Source organism: Elephantulus edwardii, unplaced genomic scaffold, assembly GCF_000299155.1.
Source record: "Elephantulus edwardii isolate Elephantulus edwardi_28Jun2011 unplaced genomic scaffold, EleEdw1.0 scaffold00009, whole genome shotgun sequence".
In the NCBI taxonomy this organism is placed as follows: Eukaryota; Metazoa; Chordata; class Mammalia; order Macroscelidea; family Macroscelididae; genus Elephantulus; species Elephantulus edwardii.
Genome location: NW_006399759.1, coordinates 11,312,726 through 11,330,176, shown reverse-complemented (window position 1 = coordinate 11,330,176; position 17,451 = coordinate 11,312,726). Strand labels below are relative to the sequence as shown.

Genomic DNA, 17,451 nt, shown 5'->3' with positions numbered 1-17,451 from the left:
GGTCCGTGCGCGACGGCGGCCAGGGCGGCCGGGAGAAGCTGGAGCTGGTCCTGTCCAACCTGCAGGCGGACGTCCTGGAGCTGCTGCTGGAGTTCGTGTACACAGGATCCCTGGTCATCGACTCGGCCAACGCCAAAACCCTGCTGGAGGCGGCCAGCAAGTTCCAGTTCCACACCTTCTGCAAAGTCTGTGTGTCCTTCCTTGGTGAGCTGAGAGCACATTCAGGGCTCGGGGTGAGGCGGGCCGAAAATTTGTAAAATAGGAAGGAGTAGTCAAGGGAGCTCTCCTGGTGTAGTGGTAAGAAGCTGCACTGCAATTCCGAAGGCATGAGGCTCGAATCCACCTGCTGCTGGCCTGGAGAAGGATGGGCGATTAACTGCTTCTGAAAATTTCCTAGAGGATCAGCTATGTACTTGATACAAAACAAAGGGTAGAAGATGAGGTCAGTGTCAAGAAACAAAGGGTAGGAAAGGAGGTCGGTGTTGCTGTATCTCACAGAAGTAAGGTGATCATTCTGACCATTACCTGCAAGGGCATTTGCTTGGTGATAATTTGCAGCTCTACCTCATGTTTGTTCAAGTAGGGAGGGATGGCTTAGTTCCTGGCCCAGCTTTGTGGAAACATAGAATAATGAGAGTCGTGCAAATGGTTCAAATGTGGAGAAACACTGAACTTCCAGCCCAATTCTCTTAACTTTGAGCATATTGGCCACAAGCATCTTGTTGTTGCTATGTACCATCAAGTCACCTGTGACTCAGTGACCCTATGTACTACAGCTCTGAAGCCTGCCCTGTCCTAAGCCTGTCTCACTGACTCCAACACACCAACCCCTATTGCCCCAGTCACTGTACGATTCCATCTCCTCCTGGGTCTTCCTTTCTTACACTGCCCCTCACCTTCCAAGCATGATGTCATTTTTCCAGGGACTTGTCCTTCCTAGCCACGTGCCCAAAGCATGTGAGATGAGCTTCAAAATCTACAGGCATCTTATTTTCTTTAATTTGTTTAATACTTGGTCCACATCGGGTGCCTGCTGGGTATAGACATCCGAATCATGCTGGCTCAGAATGGGGATATGAGGGTTGGGGGCTTCCAGCAAGTCACAGACTCCAAGATCTCCCCCACTTTATAGTGCAGTGCTACCCACTTGAGTGGAAAGAGCAAAGACCAGAGTCACAAAGAACTTGTGACATGGGGTATGAGGAGCAGAGAGGAAAAAAGGAGGTGCTGCCTTTGGGAAGCTGAGCAGATTTAAGCAGAGACAAGTAGACTGACCTGTGCACAGGGGTGTTCAGCAATCTACAAAAGCCAGAAACCACAGCCTCAGAGTTACAAAAGTCATGGGCTTCCTGGAACACTGTCGTTTTGTTGTTGTTGTTGTTGTTGTTGTCATCGTCGTCGTTGTGTGCTGTCAAGTCACCTGCGACTCATAGCGACCTTATGCACAATAACTCTGAACCCTTCCCTATCCTGAGCCAGTCTCACTGTCTCCAACAAATCCACCCCCATTACCCCAGTTACTGTGTCAGTCCATCTCATCCAGGGTCTTCCTTTCCTTTGTTGCCCCTCCACCCTTCCAAGCATGATGTCCCTCTCCAGGGACTGGTCTCTCCTGGCCATGTGCCCAAAGTATGTGAGACAGAGCTTCATAATCCTTGTGTGTCTCCAAGGAGCAGCCTGGTTTCACCCTCTCCATCATTAAAAATAAAAGCTATTAAGTGAATCTCAAGAAAGTGCAAGTGACAGACTCCAGAGGCTCAGTTCAGGGGAGGATGAGACACAGAAGACAGGGGGTCGGCAGGTGGGAGGTGCATAATTCTAAAGAAAGAGTCTGGGACCTCAGTCATACTTAGCACAATTCTAGAAGGCATTGTCTGCCTTAGGGGGGTCCTCCTGCCCCCAACTCCAGGCTATGAGGACCTGGGCCTTCCCTACACCACAGACAATGAATGAGGCAATGAGGAAGCCCTGCACTGACATCTCTATCCTTCTCTGATACTTGTAAGAGCTGAGGGTGCAACGAAAGTCAGCATAGGATGGAATAGAGAAAAAGTAAGGAAATGGCCCTTAGGCTCCAGGATATTGAAATGCATGGGGAGTGGGGGTGCTGGAGGTGAGCTCACACAGGCACGGGGCCATAGAGGCCTCTAGAGTAGAAGATAGGCAAAGGAAACAGGGGGTGTCCTCTTCCACAGCCCTTTGGTCACTGGTCCTTCACTCTCACCCGCAGAGAAGCAGCTGACAGCCAGCAACTGCCTGGGGGTGCTGGCCATGGCCGAGGCCATGCAGTGCAGTGAGCTGTACCATATGGCCAAGGCCTTCGCGCTGCAGATCTTCCCCGAGGTGGCAGCCCAGGAGGAGATCCTCAGCATCTCCAAGGATGACTTCATCGCCTACGTCTCCAACGACAGCCTCAACACCAAGGCCGAGGAGTTGGTGTACGAGACCGTCATCAAGTGGATCAAGAAGGACCCTGCATCCCGGGCACAGGTAAAGGCCTGCCTCCGCACCTGTCCTCTCTCCAGCCCTGTTTGGGATACAGCAGCAGTGATGGGGTTGAATGAAATCAGGGAAAGGAGGCCGAGCTGCCTGATCTGACCAGCAGGGGGAGTCAGTGGGGCCCGGGAGAAGGAAATGGCAGCATCTTGGAGGCCCCTGGAGGTGGGAACAGCTCTTGTGTGGGCTGCAGATAGGAGGCAGGAGGGATTAAAGATGAGAAACTCCAAAGGAGATGCAAAAGGATTTTGGAAGGCTAGATTTTTCCTAGAAAGAGAGCCCAAGACGCTAACCAAGAAGCCGCAGGGCCTGGATGGGCAGTCCCAGGAGCCTGCAGTCCCAGGGCTGTGAGCCTGAGCTGGGGCTCTTGGAGCTCACCCCAGCAGGAGGTGACCCGCCATCCCCTGGTTACTGAAAAATGAGACGCCAAGTGGAAATCGTGTGGGAGATGGAAAACTGCTACAAACATGGCAGAGCGAGGGTGAATCCCTCAGGGAAAGAGATGGAGACTCCAAGCCAGAGAACCGAGGAGAAAAGTCCTCTGGAGAGGCCTGGAGGCAGAGGGGCCATGAGTGCTGGAGGCCTCGCTCAGGAGAGAAGTGCCTTTGTTCTGCCCTGTGCAGAACCCCAGGAACTGGTGCCATTGCATGAGAGTTCTTAGAAAGCTCAGACTATGAATGGAAACAATGGTCCAGAAGCAAGAACCCAAGCAGGGAAAGTGGAGCATGGGCTGAGGCTATGAAGGACAGGTGAGGCAAGGACAGATGGGAGCAGGAAGAGGGACAAGAAAAGGATGAGTCGGGTACTAGGACCTGTAGCAAGCACTGCACCCTGGCCCAGGCACTGAGTCCATGAGACCAATTAGGTGTCAAGGGCAGATGTATGTTCAGAGGAAGGACTTTGCTTGAGCAACTAATAACAGTCACTGCCGCAGTCCACCAAAACGCTCAAATCTAAGTCCTTGCCCAGATTACTCACCTGCGTTCTCTCCCTGTATCTTCAATCACCTACTGCACATTTCCAACAAGAAGTCCCTCCACCCCTCTTAATTCATCAAGCCCCAAGCCTACTCCTTTCCCTGTGTTCTTTATTTCGGTTCTCCCCTTTACCCTGACAGGAATCTAGAATGTTCCCACACTTTGCATGCCCATTTGGCCCCCAAGTGTGTCATTTCTCCATTTTTAATCCCTCTTAAATGGTTCTGCTTCTCTCTCCTCATTCTTTCCTCCCTAATCTTAGCAAAATTGTTGCATTCTTCTAAGTGATTCCCCTGCCTTCCATCTTGCTCCCTTCTAATCCATTTTCCACTCTACAGCCTGAGTGTTCATTCTAAAGAACAAATTTGATCATGTAATTTCTCTGTTTAAAACTCCTTATTAGTTCCCTCATCAGCTCCACAGGATAAACTGCAAAATCCTTAGCAAGCATGGCATGTGAGAACTGCCTCTGCTAACCTCTCCAGCCTCATTTCTCCCTGCCCCAGCAAAAAATATTTGGTATGCAGCAAGAAAACCCATTTCATTCAAGTCTACCAATGATCCCAGCGAGGAGGCCTGGCTCACCCAAAGGTCAATAGTTCAAAGGCCCTTTCTTCTGTAGGAGAAAGATGTGCTTCCATATCATTGACAGCCTCAGAAACTCTAAGGGGCCGTTCTAGTCTGTCCCACAGGGTCACTGTCAGTCAGAATTGACTGGATGGCAGTGGGTGATGGGAAACTCCCAGCACGAGCTTGGTGTTTAAGTATCAGTTTTCTCACCTTCCACACAGGAAAACCAAGTTCAGTTCCCAGCCAGTGTGCCTCAGGTGCAGCCATCACTTGTCTTTCAGTGAAAGCTTTTGCATTGCTGATATTCTGAAGAGGTTTCAGCAGTTTCTAGACTGAGACAACCCAGGAAGAAAGGCCTGGTGATCTACTTCTGAAAAATCAGCCAAAGAAAGCCAATCTCATTGTTCATGGGGCCACCATGTTGGGAGCTGGCCCAGTGGCAGCTAACACCAACTCTTCAACACCCCACTCAGACATCATCGCTGTCTCTGCACCCACTATATCCCCTTGAATCCTCTAGTGTGCCCCACTGTCACCTCATATGTAGGTAATGACACTGCACTGAAGTTTGCATCCTTTGAGGTCAGATTTACTCATCTTTGTACCCTGATAATGAGTGTAATGCATGGCAAAATGAGTAAAAAGTAGAGTGATGAGTCATTTACTGGACAGGAGGGGAGGTTCAAGTTAGACAATGAAAAGACTTCAGTGAGCATGATGGGGTCCACGGGTGAGTTTAAAGTTATGGGATTTTGGAGAGATACAGCTGTCACAGTTATGACTTGCCTGGTGGACAGTCATCATCTCCTTTAAGTTCTCCTGGATCCTCCCATCGTTCCTGAGATTCTCTGTGGAAAGCTTCAGAGGAACTCCATGTGTTCTGAGCACACACATCTATGCAGGCATCAGTCCTCTCAGCCCAGTCCCCCACGAAGCACTGTGAAGCAGAGGCCCCTGGTCTTCCAAGGTGAAGGGATGAGGTGCTGAGGGATGACTGAAATGAGTGGATGACCCGCCCAGGGTCAGCGGTAGCACGCCGCGCTCCTCCCTCCTCTCCCCCCCTTCACCTGCTCTGAACACCCATCCTTGACTGGGATGAGCAAGGTGCCTACACTCCCAAACCCAGTACAGCCTGGAATCAGCCATCCTGTGCACTCTCACACCCCGTCTGATTGACTACAACTCAGAGAGGCCGTTCGTTCTTTAGGCTGTAAGATGATTGATTCCCTGTCTCCTTTACCCTTCAGTATGCAGCTGAGCTCCTGGCAGTTGTCCGCCTCCCCTTCATCCACCCCAGCTACCTGCTCAATGTGGTTGACAACGAGGAGCTCATCAAGTCATCAGAAGCGTGTCGGGACCTGGTCAACGAGGCCAAGCGCTACCACATGCTGCCCCATGCGCGCCAGGAGATGCAGACGCCCAGGACCCGGCCCCGCCTCTCGGCAGGTACCACACTGGGACACCTCCTGCCTCAAACGCCGCCGGTGCGGTGGGGTCAGCCTGACTCTGGGTGGTCTCCCAGAGAGGGGCCAGGCACAGAGACTCACAGTGCGGCAGTCTGTCCCAAGGGTGCCCATCCATGTCCCTGCAGGTGTGGCCGAGGTCATCGTTCTGGTTGGGGGCCGTCAGATGGTGGGGATGACCCAGCGCTCGCTGGTGGCTGTCACCTGCTGGAACCCGCAGAACAACAAGTGGTACCCCCTGGCCTCGCTGCCTTTCTATGACCGCGAATTCTTCAGTGTAGTGAGTGCCGGGGACAACATCTACCTCTCAGGTGAGGCCCCTCAGAAGAAGGGGTTGGGACTTGGGCATGAGCTACCCCACATGTCAGGGCTGAGAAAAGCCAAGGTCAACCTAAAAGTGTCTGCTTTGCAGGTGAAAGTTTCTCCTTCTGACCCTGGGGCTGGGCCTGCCTGGCTCGGCCATCCCTCACTCCCTGCCTGCCCTTTGTCACCCATGCTGCCTACAGGTGGGATGGAATCAGGGGTGACGCTGGCTGATGTCTGGTGCTATATGTCCCTGCTCGATAACTGGAACCTCGTCTCCAGGATGACAGTCCCCCGCTGTCGCCACAACAGCCTTGTCTACGATGGGAAGATTTATACCCTTGGGGGACTTGGAGTGGCAGGCAATGTGGACCACGTGGAGAGGTAATGGGACAACGGAACACGGTCTGACACTCATTCAAAGCTAAGATCACATCCCTCCTGCGCCCCAACACCTACTCAGTGGGGATGCTGGGGACTGGATCATTCACAAGGGCCTTCAACCAAAATAAAAGGTGAGGACTGTGAGTTGCGGTGCCAACCCAGAGGCACTCAGTTCTAATCCACCAGCTGCCCAGAGGGGAAGAATGACGAATAATCTCCTCCCATGTGATATATAGCCACCAAAACCCAGCTGGAGGGTCAGCCGTGAGTCAGATCCAACTCAGCAGCAGTGAGTTATAGTAGTGGAATGGCAGGATGAAAGCAGGTAGGGCAGACACTGCATTGGCCTCCACAGTGACCGAGATGGGTCACTCCTACGTTAACGTCTCATTTCATGTCAGACAATCTGATGGCACAAGATCCAATCACGTAAAAGCACAGGATGTGCTCACCTGGACTGGTCGTTAGACTGAGAGCACGGGTACCCTCCCAGAGACTTGCTGAGTGGTAGGGGAAAGCTGCAACCAGTAGCTAAAATGAAACCAGGCCAGTGGGGGGACCATCCTTTTCCCAGGAAGCAGATGACCCCCTAAGAGCTCCACTCCTGCAGGATGTGTGTATAATGAAGAGGAAGGCCGCTGTGCACTAACTGATAAACTGAGCAGTTCACAGGGGCGGCTAGGACTGGATAAGCCTAGAATCACCCAGAAGGGAATCTAAGCCGACGGGCCCGAGAAGCGTGTATGTAAGCCTGCCCTCTGCTGGAAGTCTCAGGCGGCTTCCTCATACGGTGGAGGGGTCAGGCTTGGTGGGCATGGGCATCAGGGGATTCTTCTCTGGGTAGTAGTCCTAAATTTTCTTCCTTTGAGCCAGGGGACTGTTCTGGGGAGAACAGAGGCTTCAGCACAGTCCTGGGAGAAAGTAATGTCCCAGGGTTCTGGGGTGCAGTGTGTTGGTGCAGTGTGCAGTGTGCTGGCCTAAGGTTGCCAGTCATTCCTCTGTAACACATGGGGGCCCGTGAGTGGGATTTGACCTAACAGCAGCAGGTTTGATTTGGGCTTCAGCATCCCAGGGAGTGACCCATAGACTGACCTGGGCCAAGCTTACATCTATAGGTCACAGCTAACGTCACTAGACCTTCTTCCATGTCCTGCCACTCCAGCCCATCTCTTGAGCTTCCACTAGCAAAGCACATCCTCCTGTGTGACATCTTTTTGCCGGCAAAGCCCCCCCTACCCCTCAATTTATAATTTTTTTTTCTCCCTTAGTGGCTAATTGGACACTTGACAAATGTTACAGCGAAGATGGTTTCAGAGCGAGACAGGATCTAAATGTTCTTTGCGGGCTTTTAACTCCCCCAAGTGGAGCCAGAGATGGCTCGGTGACATTTAATTGTCATATTGATTTGAAGATAATGGGGAGTCCCCGTGTGATGATGAGGATATTAATACTGCCAGGGAGCCCGGCCCAGCCCTGAGGCTCCCAGCCTGTGCCGTGACCCACCACACGACCAGCAGGGCCCCAAAGCCGTCTGCAGGCACCCGCTCCCAACCATTTGTCATCCAATAATAAATACATGAATACGGAGACATTTTCTATGTAGGAGTAAACTGAGCTAGATCTGTCATCCTGTCTTGCTTTTGTCAGCTATTTTTAATCTCCTAAGACGCTGATTATTCATTTGCAAACACATACTTGTTGATAAATAAGGGGATTTGTTCAAGGATCAGAATGCTCCAGCTAAGAGGTGGAGACAGCTCCTCTCCTCTCCTCCCTGGCCCCTGAGCGGTGAAACTGTCTGCACCGACTACTCCAGAGTGGGGCGTAGTTAGGCCTTTGAGTGAACACAGCCCCCCTAGAAGACCCCCGTAGATGAGCTGCTTGGACAGCAGGGTGTCTTGAAGTGGCCTGAGCCCTTCCTCAGTCCACAAGGAACATCTGCCTGGCATCATGGGGCCCAGGGCCCAGACTTGAAGACTCAGAGTAGGTGTGCACACAGATGGGGTGCAGAGAGGAAAGGTTTCAGCTCGAGCACTGCCTCCCAGGTAGCATATCCAGACCCCCTTTGGGAAAGTCCATTTCTACGCACAATGGTTGCAATGATTCAAACTTAGGATAACAGGAAGGTCAGGATAATGGGGACAGACACAAGGGTGCTTTATTCCTCGGGAGGCAGTAATGGTACAAATTGCTATTATATTGATAATGAATGAGATATACGGTACATTCTAATTATATTACATTACTGTATTACAGGAATAGAGCAGGATTATATAATTAGAGATGAAAACAACAGTGTCATAGACAAACCTGTATTATATCATTATATAAATAACTAGGTCTAATATTTTATAGCAATATACCGCGGGAGCCGTGGGTACTGGATAAATGATAGCCGCGCTCACTCTGCGGGGTCATTTGCATGTCATTAGCATATCCTTCTCAAGCAGGAAGCTGACAGATTGAGCTGACGGGAGGGTTTGTGGTTTGGCAATCAGCCACCTGGAATAACAAGCTCTCAGGAAATTCGTGTTTGGCGGAATGTGCCATTATACCGAAAGACTAAGGACTAACAGCCAATAATCTTGCGCTGTCTCTCAGCTCCTTCTGCAGCGGCTCTTTGGGGCTCTGCCACAGTGGCTTAAAAAAAAGACTTCTGAACTTCTGACACTGTCCGAAAATACGCTCGCCCCACCACGTATTAGCCACATACCATTTCTCTGCTTCTTAACTGACTCGGGTCCTGCTGCACTTTTGGGTAACTCTGCCTTTTCCCAAACCCTGAGTCTTCAGGAGCACGGGTTACAGGTGACAGCCGTCCCCTGGCTGCACGCTCAGCCCACAGGATGTCCAGCCAGCTGAGACCTTCCTGCAGGGCTCTGAGCTGCAGCCAGTCCAAAGGGGGTACGAGGGGCAGAGACGCCCCTTGGTGGTGGTGGTGGTGGTGGTGGCGGCACCCTAGATTCGGCCTTATGGAGACCTCCTGTGCGGCTGGCTTTTCCAGAGGGTTCTCGAGGCTCAGACCTTTCAGAAGTGACCACCAGGCCAGTCTTCTGAGGGTGTGTGGCGTGTACTGTCTAGTCAGAGGGACCCATAGCTGACTCTCAAGCGGGTTTTCAGAGGCACAGAAAGAGATTGCCCAACAGAGCAGCTGGTGGATTTGAACCTTGGGCTCGTAGGTTCAAATTGCCAAACTTTCAGCTAATAGTCAATTGTCTAACTGACTGTTGGGGGGGGGATGTGCTGGAGGGGAAAACCACCCTGGTGCTGCAGTGAGCACACAGCAGAGACCCCTCCTCATGTACACACCCCACCACACCATACACAGTAGCAGCCACCTGGTGGATGGTAGGTGTGCCATCTGATGGGAGATACAGAGAGCAAGTGCCCCTGTCTACATGAGCCTTCCCTTGCCTGGGGGGCTAGGCGGTGAAACACCAGCTAAAACCCGGTATCTGCAGGAAGCTGAGGAGTCTCAGACAAGCAAAAACCCCGAGAAGCCTGAGCCCTTCCTCCTTCCAGCAGCCTCAGCTGGCAGGGATTGAGGAACAGTCCTCAGGCTGAGAGCTGAGATTGAGTCTGCTGAGCACAGAGCTCTCCAGTGCACGGCCACGCTGCCCCTGCCCATTGACTGTTCCTGTTTCCGCGGAACTCCTGTCTCCATGCTTGTCCTGGCCTCTGGCTTGGCCTCTTTGACCTGTTCAGCACGTATATCTGTGTTCTGCACCATATGGCGTAGACCTGTCCAACCCATACAAGGAGACAATCCCACAGTCTCGAAGATTTGACCTCATTGCTCCATGGCCCTCTTTCTGTGTTTTCTTGTCCACAGTTTCTCCCATTCTCAAGCGCAAACATTTCTCACCTTCTACTCCCTTCTCCATCACTGACCCTGTAAAATCAGTTGCCATTGGGCTAATTCTGACTCATAGTGACCCTGTGTGTGTCAGAGGAGAGAGTGATTCATCGTAATCAACACCTAAATTTTCAGAAGTAGCTGAAGGTGCCTCTGGATAGATGCCAACCTTCAACCTTTTGGTAAACAGCTGAATGTGTTCACCTGTATGCCTTTCCTCACAGCCTCTCCCAGTGCTCTGAACAACCAACTCCTGCTTCCCAGACATGATGAGAGTCATCATTTAAGATGCCTTTGATTCCTGTTACAATTCCCATGACGCCCACTGTCTTCTCCTTGGCCCGTGTGGACTTGGTTTTCCTTCTCATTGTTCTTTCCACTTGTACCCACCTCCTGTGGCCTTGCATTTAGCCGCCGCCTCATCTTTCAGGGGGGCTCCCTCTTGTCAGCATAATAACACAGTGGGCTTGAGCAAGTGGAAATTGTGAGGACTATGCAATGTGGGTTTCGACCTGTTGTTCTCAGTGTCGCTAAGAGTCAGAATCAACAGCTCGGGTCAGCAACAGCCACCTAAACTGAAGAGTCAGGGGTGTGCTAGAGATGACTCCTGGCTTGGAGCGCCCACTCTTACATTCTCAGGAATCCTATGGGCAATTAAGCACTTATTAAAGATTAAATGACATGCACTTAAAGAAAATATTAAAAACAAAAGTAGTATACACTCTGAACTCATCACTTGCTAAACTTTTTACCTTTTTCTCTAATCTCTTCTCCCTAGGACGTATACACCCGTTGTGTCTCTGTTGTGTATGCTACTGAATCCATTCTAACTCCTAGCCACCCCATAGGATAGAGCAGAGCTGCCCTCATGAGGTTTTTCAACACTGTGATCTTTACAGGAGCTGAACACCAGATCTTTCCTCTCGCAGAGTGACTGGTGGGTTCAAACCAGTGCCTTTTCCTAGAGCAGCCAAGTGCTTAAATACTGCACCACCAGGATGCCTCAGTGTGCCTTTATATCGTTGTTTTGTATGGTAGAAATTCTGTATCATTGTATCCTATTGTGCATCTCTTTGGTGATGTCACTTGGGTAGTTTAAACTTAACATAGAAAATGGTGGGAAGTTTTGCATCATGGAAATGAGCAAATCTACACTCTAAGGCAATCTCTGGGGAGTTGGTTGTTACTCAAAACTCCATGACAATCTTATCATACCACTGACAAACCCTCTAGGAGCTCTGCGTTGCACTCTAAACAAACAAACAAGAAACTCGTGCCTTTCTGGTGGGTGGTTCAAATTCACCAGCAACTCATAGCAACCCTATGTACAACAGCCCTAAACTCCGCTCTGTCCTGTGCCAATCACATTGTCTCTGACACTCCCATCCCAATTATCCCAGTCACTGAATCAATCCACCTCATAGAGGGCCTTCCCCTCCTGCGCTGTCCCTCCACCCTCCCAAGCATGATGTCCCTCTCTAAGGACCGGTCTCTCCTCACAACATGTCCCAAGTAAGTTAGGCAGAGCCTCAGAATCCTTGCCTCCAAGGAGCCACCCGGTTTAACCCTTTCCATGACAAATCTGTTTGTTTTCCTAGCAGTCCGTGGTATTCTCAATACTCTTCTCCAGCACCACAGCTCAAAGGCATCAATTCTCCTTCTATCCTCCTTAGTCATTGTCCAACTCTCTGATGCATAACAAGTGATTGAAAAAACCATGGCCTGTATCAGACGCACCTTAGTCTCCAAAGAGACATCATTGCTCTTCAGTACTTTGGAGAGGTCCCTGACAGCAGACTTTCCCATGGCAATACGTCTTCCAATTTCCTGGCTGCTGGTGCCGAGACTGTTGACTGTGGAGCCAAGCAAACTAAAGCTGTGAACAATTTCAATCTTTTCACCATCCATCCTGATGCTGCCAATTGGCCCAATGGTGAGAATCTTTGTCTTCTTGACATTGAGCCTCAATCCATATTGGAAGCTGCAGTCCTTGACCCTCTGCAGCAAGTGCTTCAGGTCCTCCTTACTTTCCGCAAGCAGGGTTGTGTCATCTGTATAACGCAGATTGTTGATAGATTTTCCACCAATCTTGACCCCACATTCCTCCTCATAGAGCCCAGCCTCCCAGATAATCTGTTCTGCATATAGGTTGAAAAGGTATGGAGACAGGACACGTCCCTGGTGCTCGCCCTTCCCAAATTTTGAACCATGCAGTGTTTCCTTGCTCTGTTCTGACGACTGCCTCCTGGTCCAAGTATAGGTTTCTCATTAGCATGATCAAGTGTTCTTGGAGTCTGGGGGGACCACTCCTTAAAGTCCACATCCACGTTACATCATTACGTGCATCATCACATTTGGGGGAACCATTTCAATGCAGGACATCTTCCAGCCTGTGCTTCTAATCCCGTTATTTCAGCAGACAAGCAGAAGCCCTGACTCATCCTCAGAAACTGCCCCCCCAGCCCCAACACTCAGCTGCTGACAGCATCCTGCTCGTTCTCCTTTCCTTTCACTGCCCCTCCTGACACAGTCCTCACCACTCTCCCTCCTTCCATCCTCGTACCCCGCACACCGACGTATTCCCCACACCACCCCCACAGAGATGGCTCTAGATGACAGATGTGATTGTGTTACTTTCCTGCTTAAAATTTTGAGTGTTTCCCCACTGCCTCTTAGATAAAATCTGAGTTATACTCCCTGCCTCCGACCATTCTGAACTAATGCCGCCTTTGCCCATGTCTGCTTTCACTTGAAATTCTCTATGTCTACTGCCCATTCCCCATTTCCCTGGTGTTGCTGGCTGTCACTGAGTCAGCGCCCATCCATGGGTGACCCAGGGGAGACAGAGCAAAGCATTTCCATTCATCTCTCCACTGCTGGTATGCTTGAGTCCACTGGTTTGTTTGTTTTTTTTTGTATTGCCTTCCAACCTAGAAGGCTCGTTCATCTTCCAGAACTACTGGACCTTATTCTACATCAGACTGTATTCTCTTATGATCCACAGGATCCAGTTTTTGAAAGTAGATTGCCAGGCCTTTCTTCCTAGTCTAATATGGAAACTCATGTTCACCAGGAGTCAAAATGCTGGTGGCATACCTTGCATCACCATAGCAACTCACAAGCCATCGTAGTTGGGCAAATAGACAGATGAGTGGTGGCTTAGCTAGAGGCTTATTCCTGCTTCACAACCCAGCTCGGGCATCTGCTCCTCCAGGAAGCCTCACTTGACCCACTGGAGCGGGCTAATTGTTCCCACCGTTGTGCAGTTCAGGCTTCTCAGCATCATACACTGTCAACCCACATGCTAATTGTCCTTAGTGTTTCAGATGGCTGTCTCCCCACTAGGCCATAGTTCCTTGAGGGCAGGAATGGTGTTTAATTAACCCCATTTCCAGAACAGAGCCTGGGTTTATGGGAGAAGCCCAGTGCAGGATTGCTGAATGAAAAGATAGGACTGAGCTGGGGAGAGAGGGCTGAAGGGGCCCGGAAGAGGGGGAGCACCGTGAGAGCAAACGTGGAAGCAAGAACTTGCATAGAAGTCGCAAGTGGCAGAAAAGAGCCCCACTGGGGCACAAGAGGAAGGTTGGGAGGCTAGTTTGGGTCACACCACAAGGACCTTGAGTGGTTCATCCCAGTGGCCCCAGCACTGTGGCCTCGGGCAGGAACCAGGGAGGTGCTTGCCAACTATGTGCTGCCCTCGGCCCTGCTCTACCCTACGCCAGACCCGTCCTTGACCCAAGGCCCTTTCTTCTCTGCAGGTACGACACCATCACCAACCAGTGGGAGGCGGTGGCCCCTCTGCCCAAGGCAGTGCACTCTGCAGCGGCCACCGTGTGTGGCGGCAAGATCTACGTGTTTGGTGGGGTGAACGAGGCAGGCCGAGCGGCGGGTGTCCTCCAGTCCTATGTTCCGCAGACCAACACTTGGAGCTTCATCGAGTCCCCAATGATTGGTGAGCACCAGCTGGCACCCCAGCCCAGGGCCAATCCAGCAGCCCCCTACTGACAAATTCATTCCGTATCAATCTCCTGAGCACAGATGCCAGCTAAGCCCCTCAGTTCTGTAGACCCAGGTCTGGCCTGGGAACAAATCCTGGGCTCCAGGTACAACTTTGGATCCCATGACCTGGAGAGAAGAAGTTAAGTGTTAAGTGTGCCTTTTGGCCCCAGGCCTATCAGCGATTCCAGCCCCTTTGCTCTGGAGGGCCTGTTAGGAAGGTAAGGAAGAGATGCCTTGACCTTCCTGTTCTCTCCTCACAGACAACAAGTATGCTCCTGCCGTGACCCTCAATGGCTTCGTTTTTATCCTTGGTGGGGCTTATGCCAGAGCTACGACCATCTACGACCCTGACAAAGGAAACATTAAGGCAGGCCCTAACATGAATCATTCTCGCCAGTTCTGCAGGTGAGGGGGATGCAGGACTCTGCAAGGGGAGGGATCAGGAGTATGGAAGGTAGAAACAGCAGAAGGAATTTGATCCCCATGACTTAACCACCAGCAGAGGACCAAAGCATTGCGCCCTGCCTCAGTTCCCAGCCCCCAGCAGTCCAGCTTGAGTTCCCTCTCAGCCACTGGTGGTGGATACCAGCACCAGAGCCCAGCAAGCTGCACCCGAGGGCAGCCCAGGGCTCAGAAATCCATCCTGGGCTCCAGCTAAAATCAGGTGTGTCCTAAAGCCAGCAGGCCTCCACAGCCAGACTCTCCCATGGACATGAGAGGGCAGGGCTGTGAGATCAGCTCTCTTCTTGGGCAGCTGCCTTGTCACAGAAGGAAACACCAGTCCAGAACTGGGCGATGCCCTGCACAGGCCAGGCAGCCTCCTAGAAAGTGCTCTGAGCACACACACGATCCTGGTGCCCTTCTGAAGCAGGACACAGTGAGTAGCACAGGGCACTAGTGTCCTAGATTCTCCACTAAGCAAAACCTCAACACCAGCCCCTGCAGGATGGGCAAGGCCAGCACCTGCCTTATTCCCAGCCTGCCTGGCTCCATAGCCCAGGAGAAAGTGACCAGTGTAGGCAGGGAGGCATCAGTCCCTGCTCTTCCAGCCTCGTCTCTTCCTGCACTGAGAGGCACTCAGAACAAAAAAAGGGGTCCAGGAAACCCACTCTCCACACTGCCCCAGAAGATCCCATCCAAGAAATTGCATGCCTGTGCTGTAGAGAATGATGAAGCCTTCAGTCTGTCAGCAGCACTAAGAACTTATTGAGTGCCCATCAGCATACCTAGTAAAGAGATAATCTGCTTACTAACTTCTCATATGACCTTAGACAAGAAACTTACCCTCTCTGGTGCCTTAGTGGTAAGAAATTGCATTGTCAATGCAAGGGTACCTGGTTCAAATCCACCAGTTTCTCTGAGGGAGAAAGATGAACAGTATTCCCCCATGCTATTCACTGCTTCAAGAGGTTCAGCAATGAGTTGGTTCCGACTTGACAGCGCTTAACAGCAACTGGGCAAAGTGTTTCTGTCTATAAAACAGGAAAACACCAGATAACTGCTATTTCCTATTCCCATGCTGACTTTATAGTCCTCTGTCCTTATTTCAGTTTCTATCCTCTCCATGTGGATAGCATCCAGGGCAAAGTCTGACTCCACTGGACAAGATAACAGGATGTTAAGGGAGGACTTCTATGCCTCACCTAAGATAAAGTGGGTGAGGAAAGACTTGATGCCAGGAAAGAGACACACGCTGGGTCTTGCAGGAGAAATAGGGAACAGATATGGCACAGAGGGGAGCCATGAGAGACCCAGATGGCAGAGAGCCATATGAGAGAAGGCTGGCACCTTTACGGGCTGTCGTGAACAGTGCTGAACTGAACTCAGTCGTCCTGAGTCAGAACTGACTTTACAAAGTCTAAACTGATATGTTTTGCTTGAGGCTCAACATTTCAGCAATAGATGAAACCTTTAAAAGCTATCTGTTGGATGTCAGGGATAACCAAGAAGAAAATGGCCTTTAGCTGAAATGAGAGAGAGAAGCCAGGGCATTAGAAACACAGACAGCTGAAATGAACTGCAGGTATCAGTGTAAAGAGGAACAATGCTGAGCTCGAACCTCTGGAAGAGCTCATGGGCAGCAGGACCGAGACTTGACCAGCACTCAGGAAAGGGACAGGGGACTGGTCACGCTGCAGAGAGCAGGCCTGCCCCTTGTGGTCACGGAGTGGAACAGCAGGAAGCTCTAACTGATTTCCATGACAAGGGCCCACACTCCCTATCAAGTGGCCAATGTGTAATTATTGTTTAGCTTCTTATTACCCTGCCTTCAATCATTTGTTTCTTGGGAATCATGTTCCCAGACTGACCCGAGCTGTAGGCAAGCACTGGTGTACCGTACAAGAAGGAGACTCAATAGAGACCCACTGAATCATGCCGAGAACCCTTCCCAGAGGCTGGCTACCTCCCAGCGGGTCTCGAAGACCCGTGAGGGTAGGTATTACCAACAGCCTGGAGCGCAGGAGAGCATGCCGTCCTGACTGACCCTGGAGGAAAAGCATTCATTTTGAATACCACCTCTGGTCAGAGGGCTAAGCTTACATGTCCCTTTTGCAAAACAATAAGGGCAGCCAGCAGCAGGACCCCGCATAGAGGATCACCCTCCAGGCCTAAATTGGAAGTGACGTGCTGTCCTGTTCTCTCCCTGACAGTGCTGTGGTGCTGGATGGCAAGATTTATGCAACCGGGGGCATTGTTAGCAGTGAGGGCCCCGCCCTGGGCAACATGGAAGCCTATGAGCCTGCGACCAACACATGGACCCTGTTACCCCACATGCCCTGTCCTGTGTTCAGACACGGCTGCGTGGTGATAAAGAAGTATATTCAGAGCGGCTGACATGCGCAGAGAGCCCACCACAAGACTGTTGTGGACAAGTCTGGTGAGGCAAATGCCACACACACTAAGTTTTCAGCAACTCCAAGAAGAGGCCAGCAAAACACAGCAAGGAATCACTGCGCCGAACATTTCGAATATTTTCTACATTGAATGTAGAACGTCATCCTCGCCTTTTTGGGGGAAAGGAGCAGCAGGACATGCCACGCCGGGACCCGCTCAATCCCGTGGAGGCAGGCGCTTGCTCTGAACGGAGGCGCTCACTCTGCCCGGTGCAATAGAGTTTCACATATTTTTCAACTGGGAGAGAGAAGCTGTTTTTTCCTTCCTGCAGAGCAAGCTTGATCCCTCAACAACCATAGATCAGTTATCCTATGACAATACTAGGCATCAGGCTCTCTTGGTATCAGATCAAAGTGTCCTTACCACTTTGATTCCTTTTTTTTTTTTTAACCAATCCACACTTTCAGTGGCTGAGGGAAAACAATGGACAAGACTGTGGGGCCAGAGCCCTTGGCCGGGGGCAGCCAGTGTGGTGTCCCAGGGCCCCAGAGGAGCCCCGGGTGTGGCT

General features: G+C 51.2%; 1 protein-coding gene across 1 annotated transcript in view; it reads left to right on the top strand.

Annotated features, from left to right (window-relative positions):
- The window catches only part of KLHL29 (kelch-like family member 29), a 222,519-nt gene extending 205,636 nt beyond the window's left edge, over positions 1-16,883 (top strand). The window contains exons 5-12 of the mRNA XM_006880638.1: positions 2-204; positions 2,231-2,490; positions 5,291-5,489; positions 5,635-5,817; positions 6,013-6,193; positions 13,808-14,001; positions 14,309-14,453; positions 16,700-16,883. Coding sequence (XP_006880700.1) covers positions 2-204; positions 2,231-2,490; positions 5,291-5,489; positions 5,635-5,817; positions 6,013-6,193; positions 13,808-14,001; positions 14,309-14,453; positions 16,700-16,883 — 1,549 coding nt within the window. The remainder of the gene's footprint in view (position 1; positions 205-2,230; positions 2,491-5,290; positions 5,490-5,634; positions 5,818-6,012; positions 6,194-13,807; positions 14,002-14,308; positions 14,454-16,699) is intronic.
- The last annotated feature ends 568 nt before the right edge of the window (positions 16,884-17,451 follow it).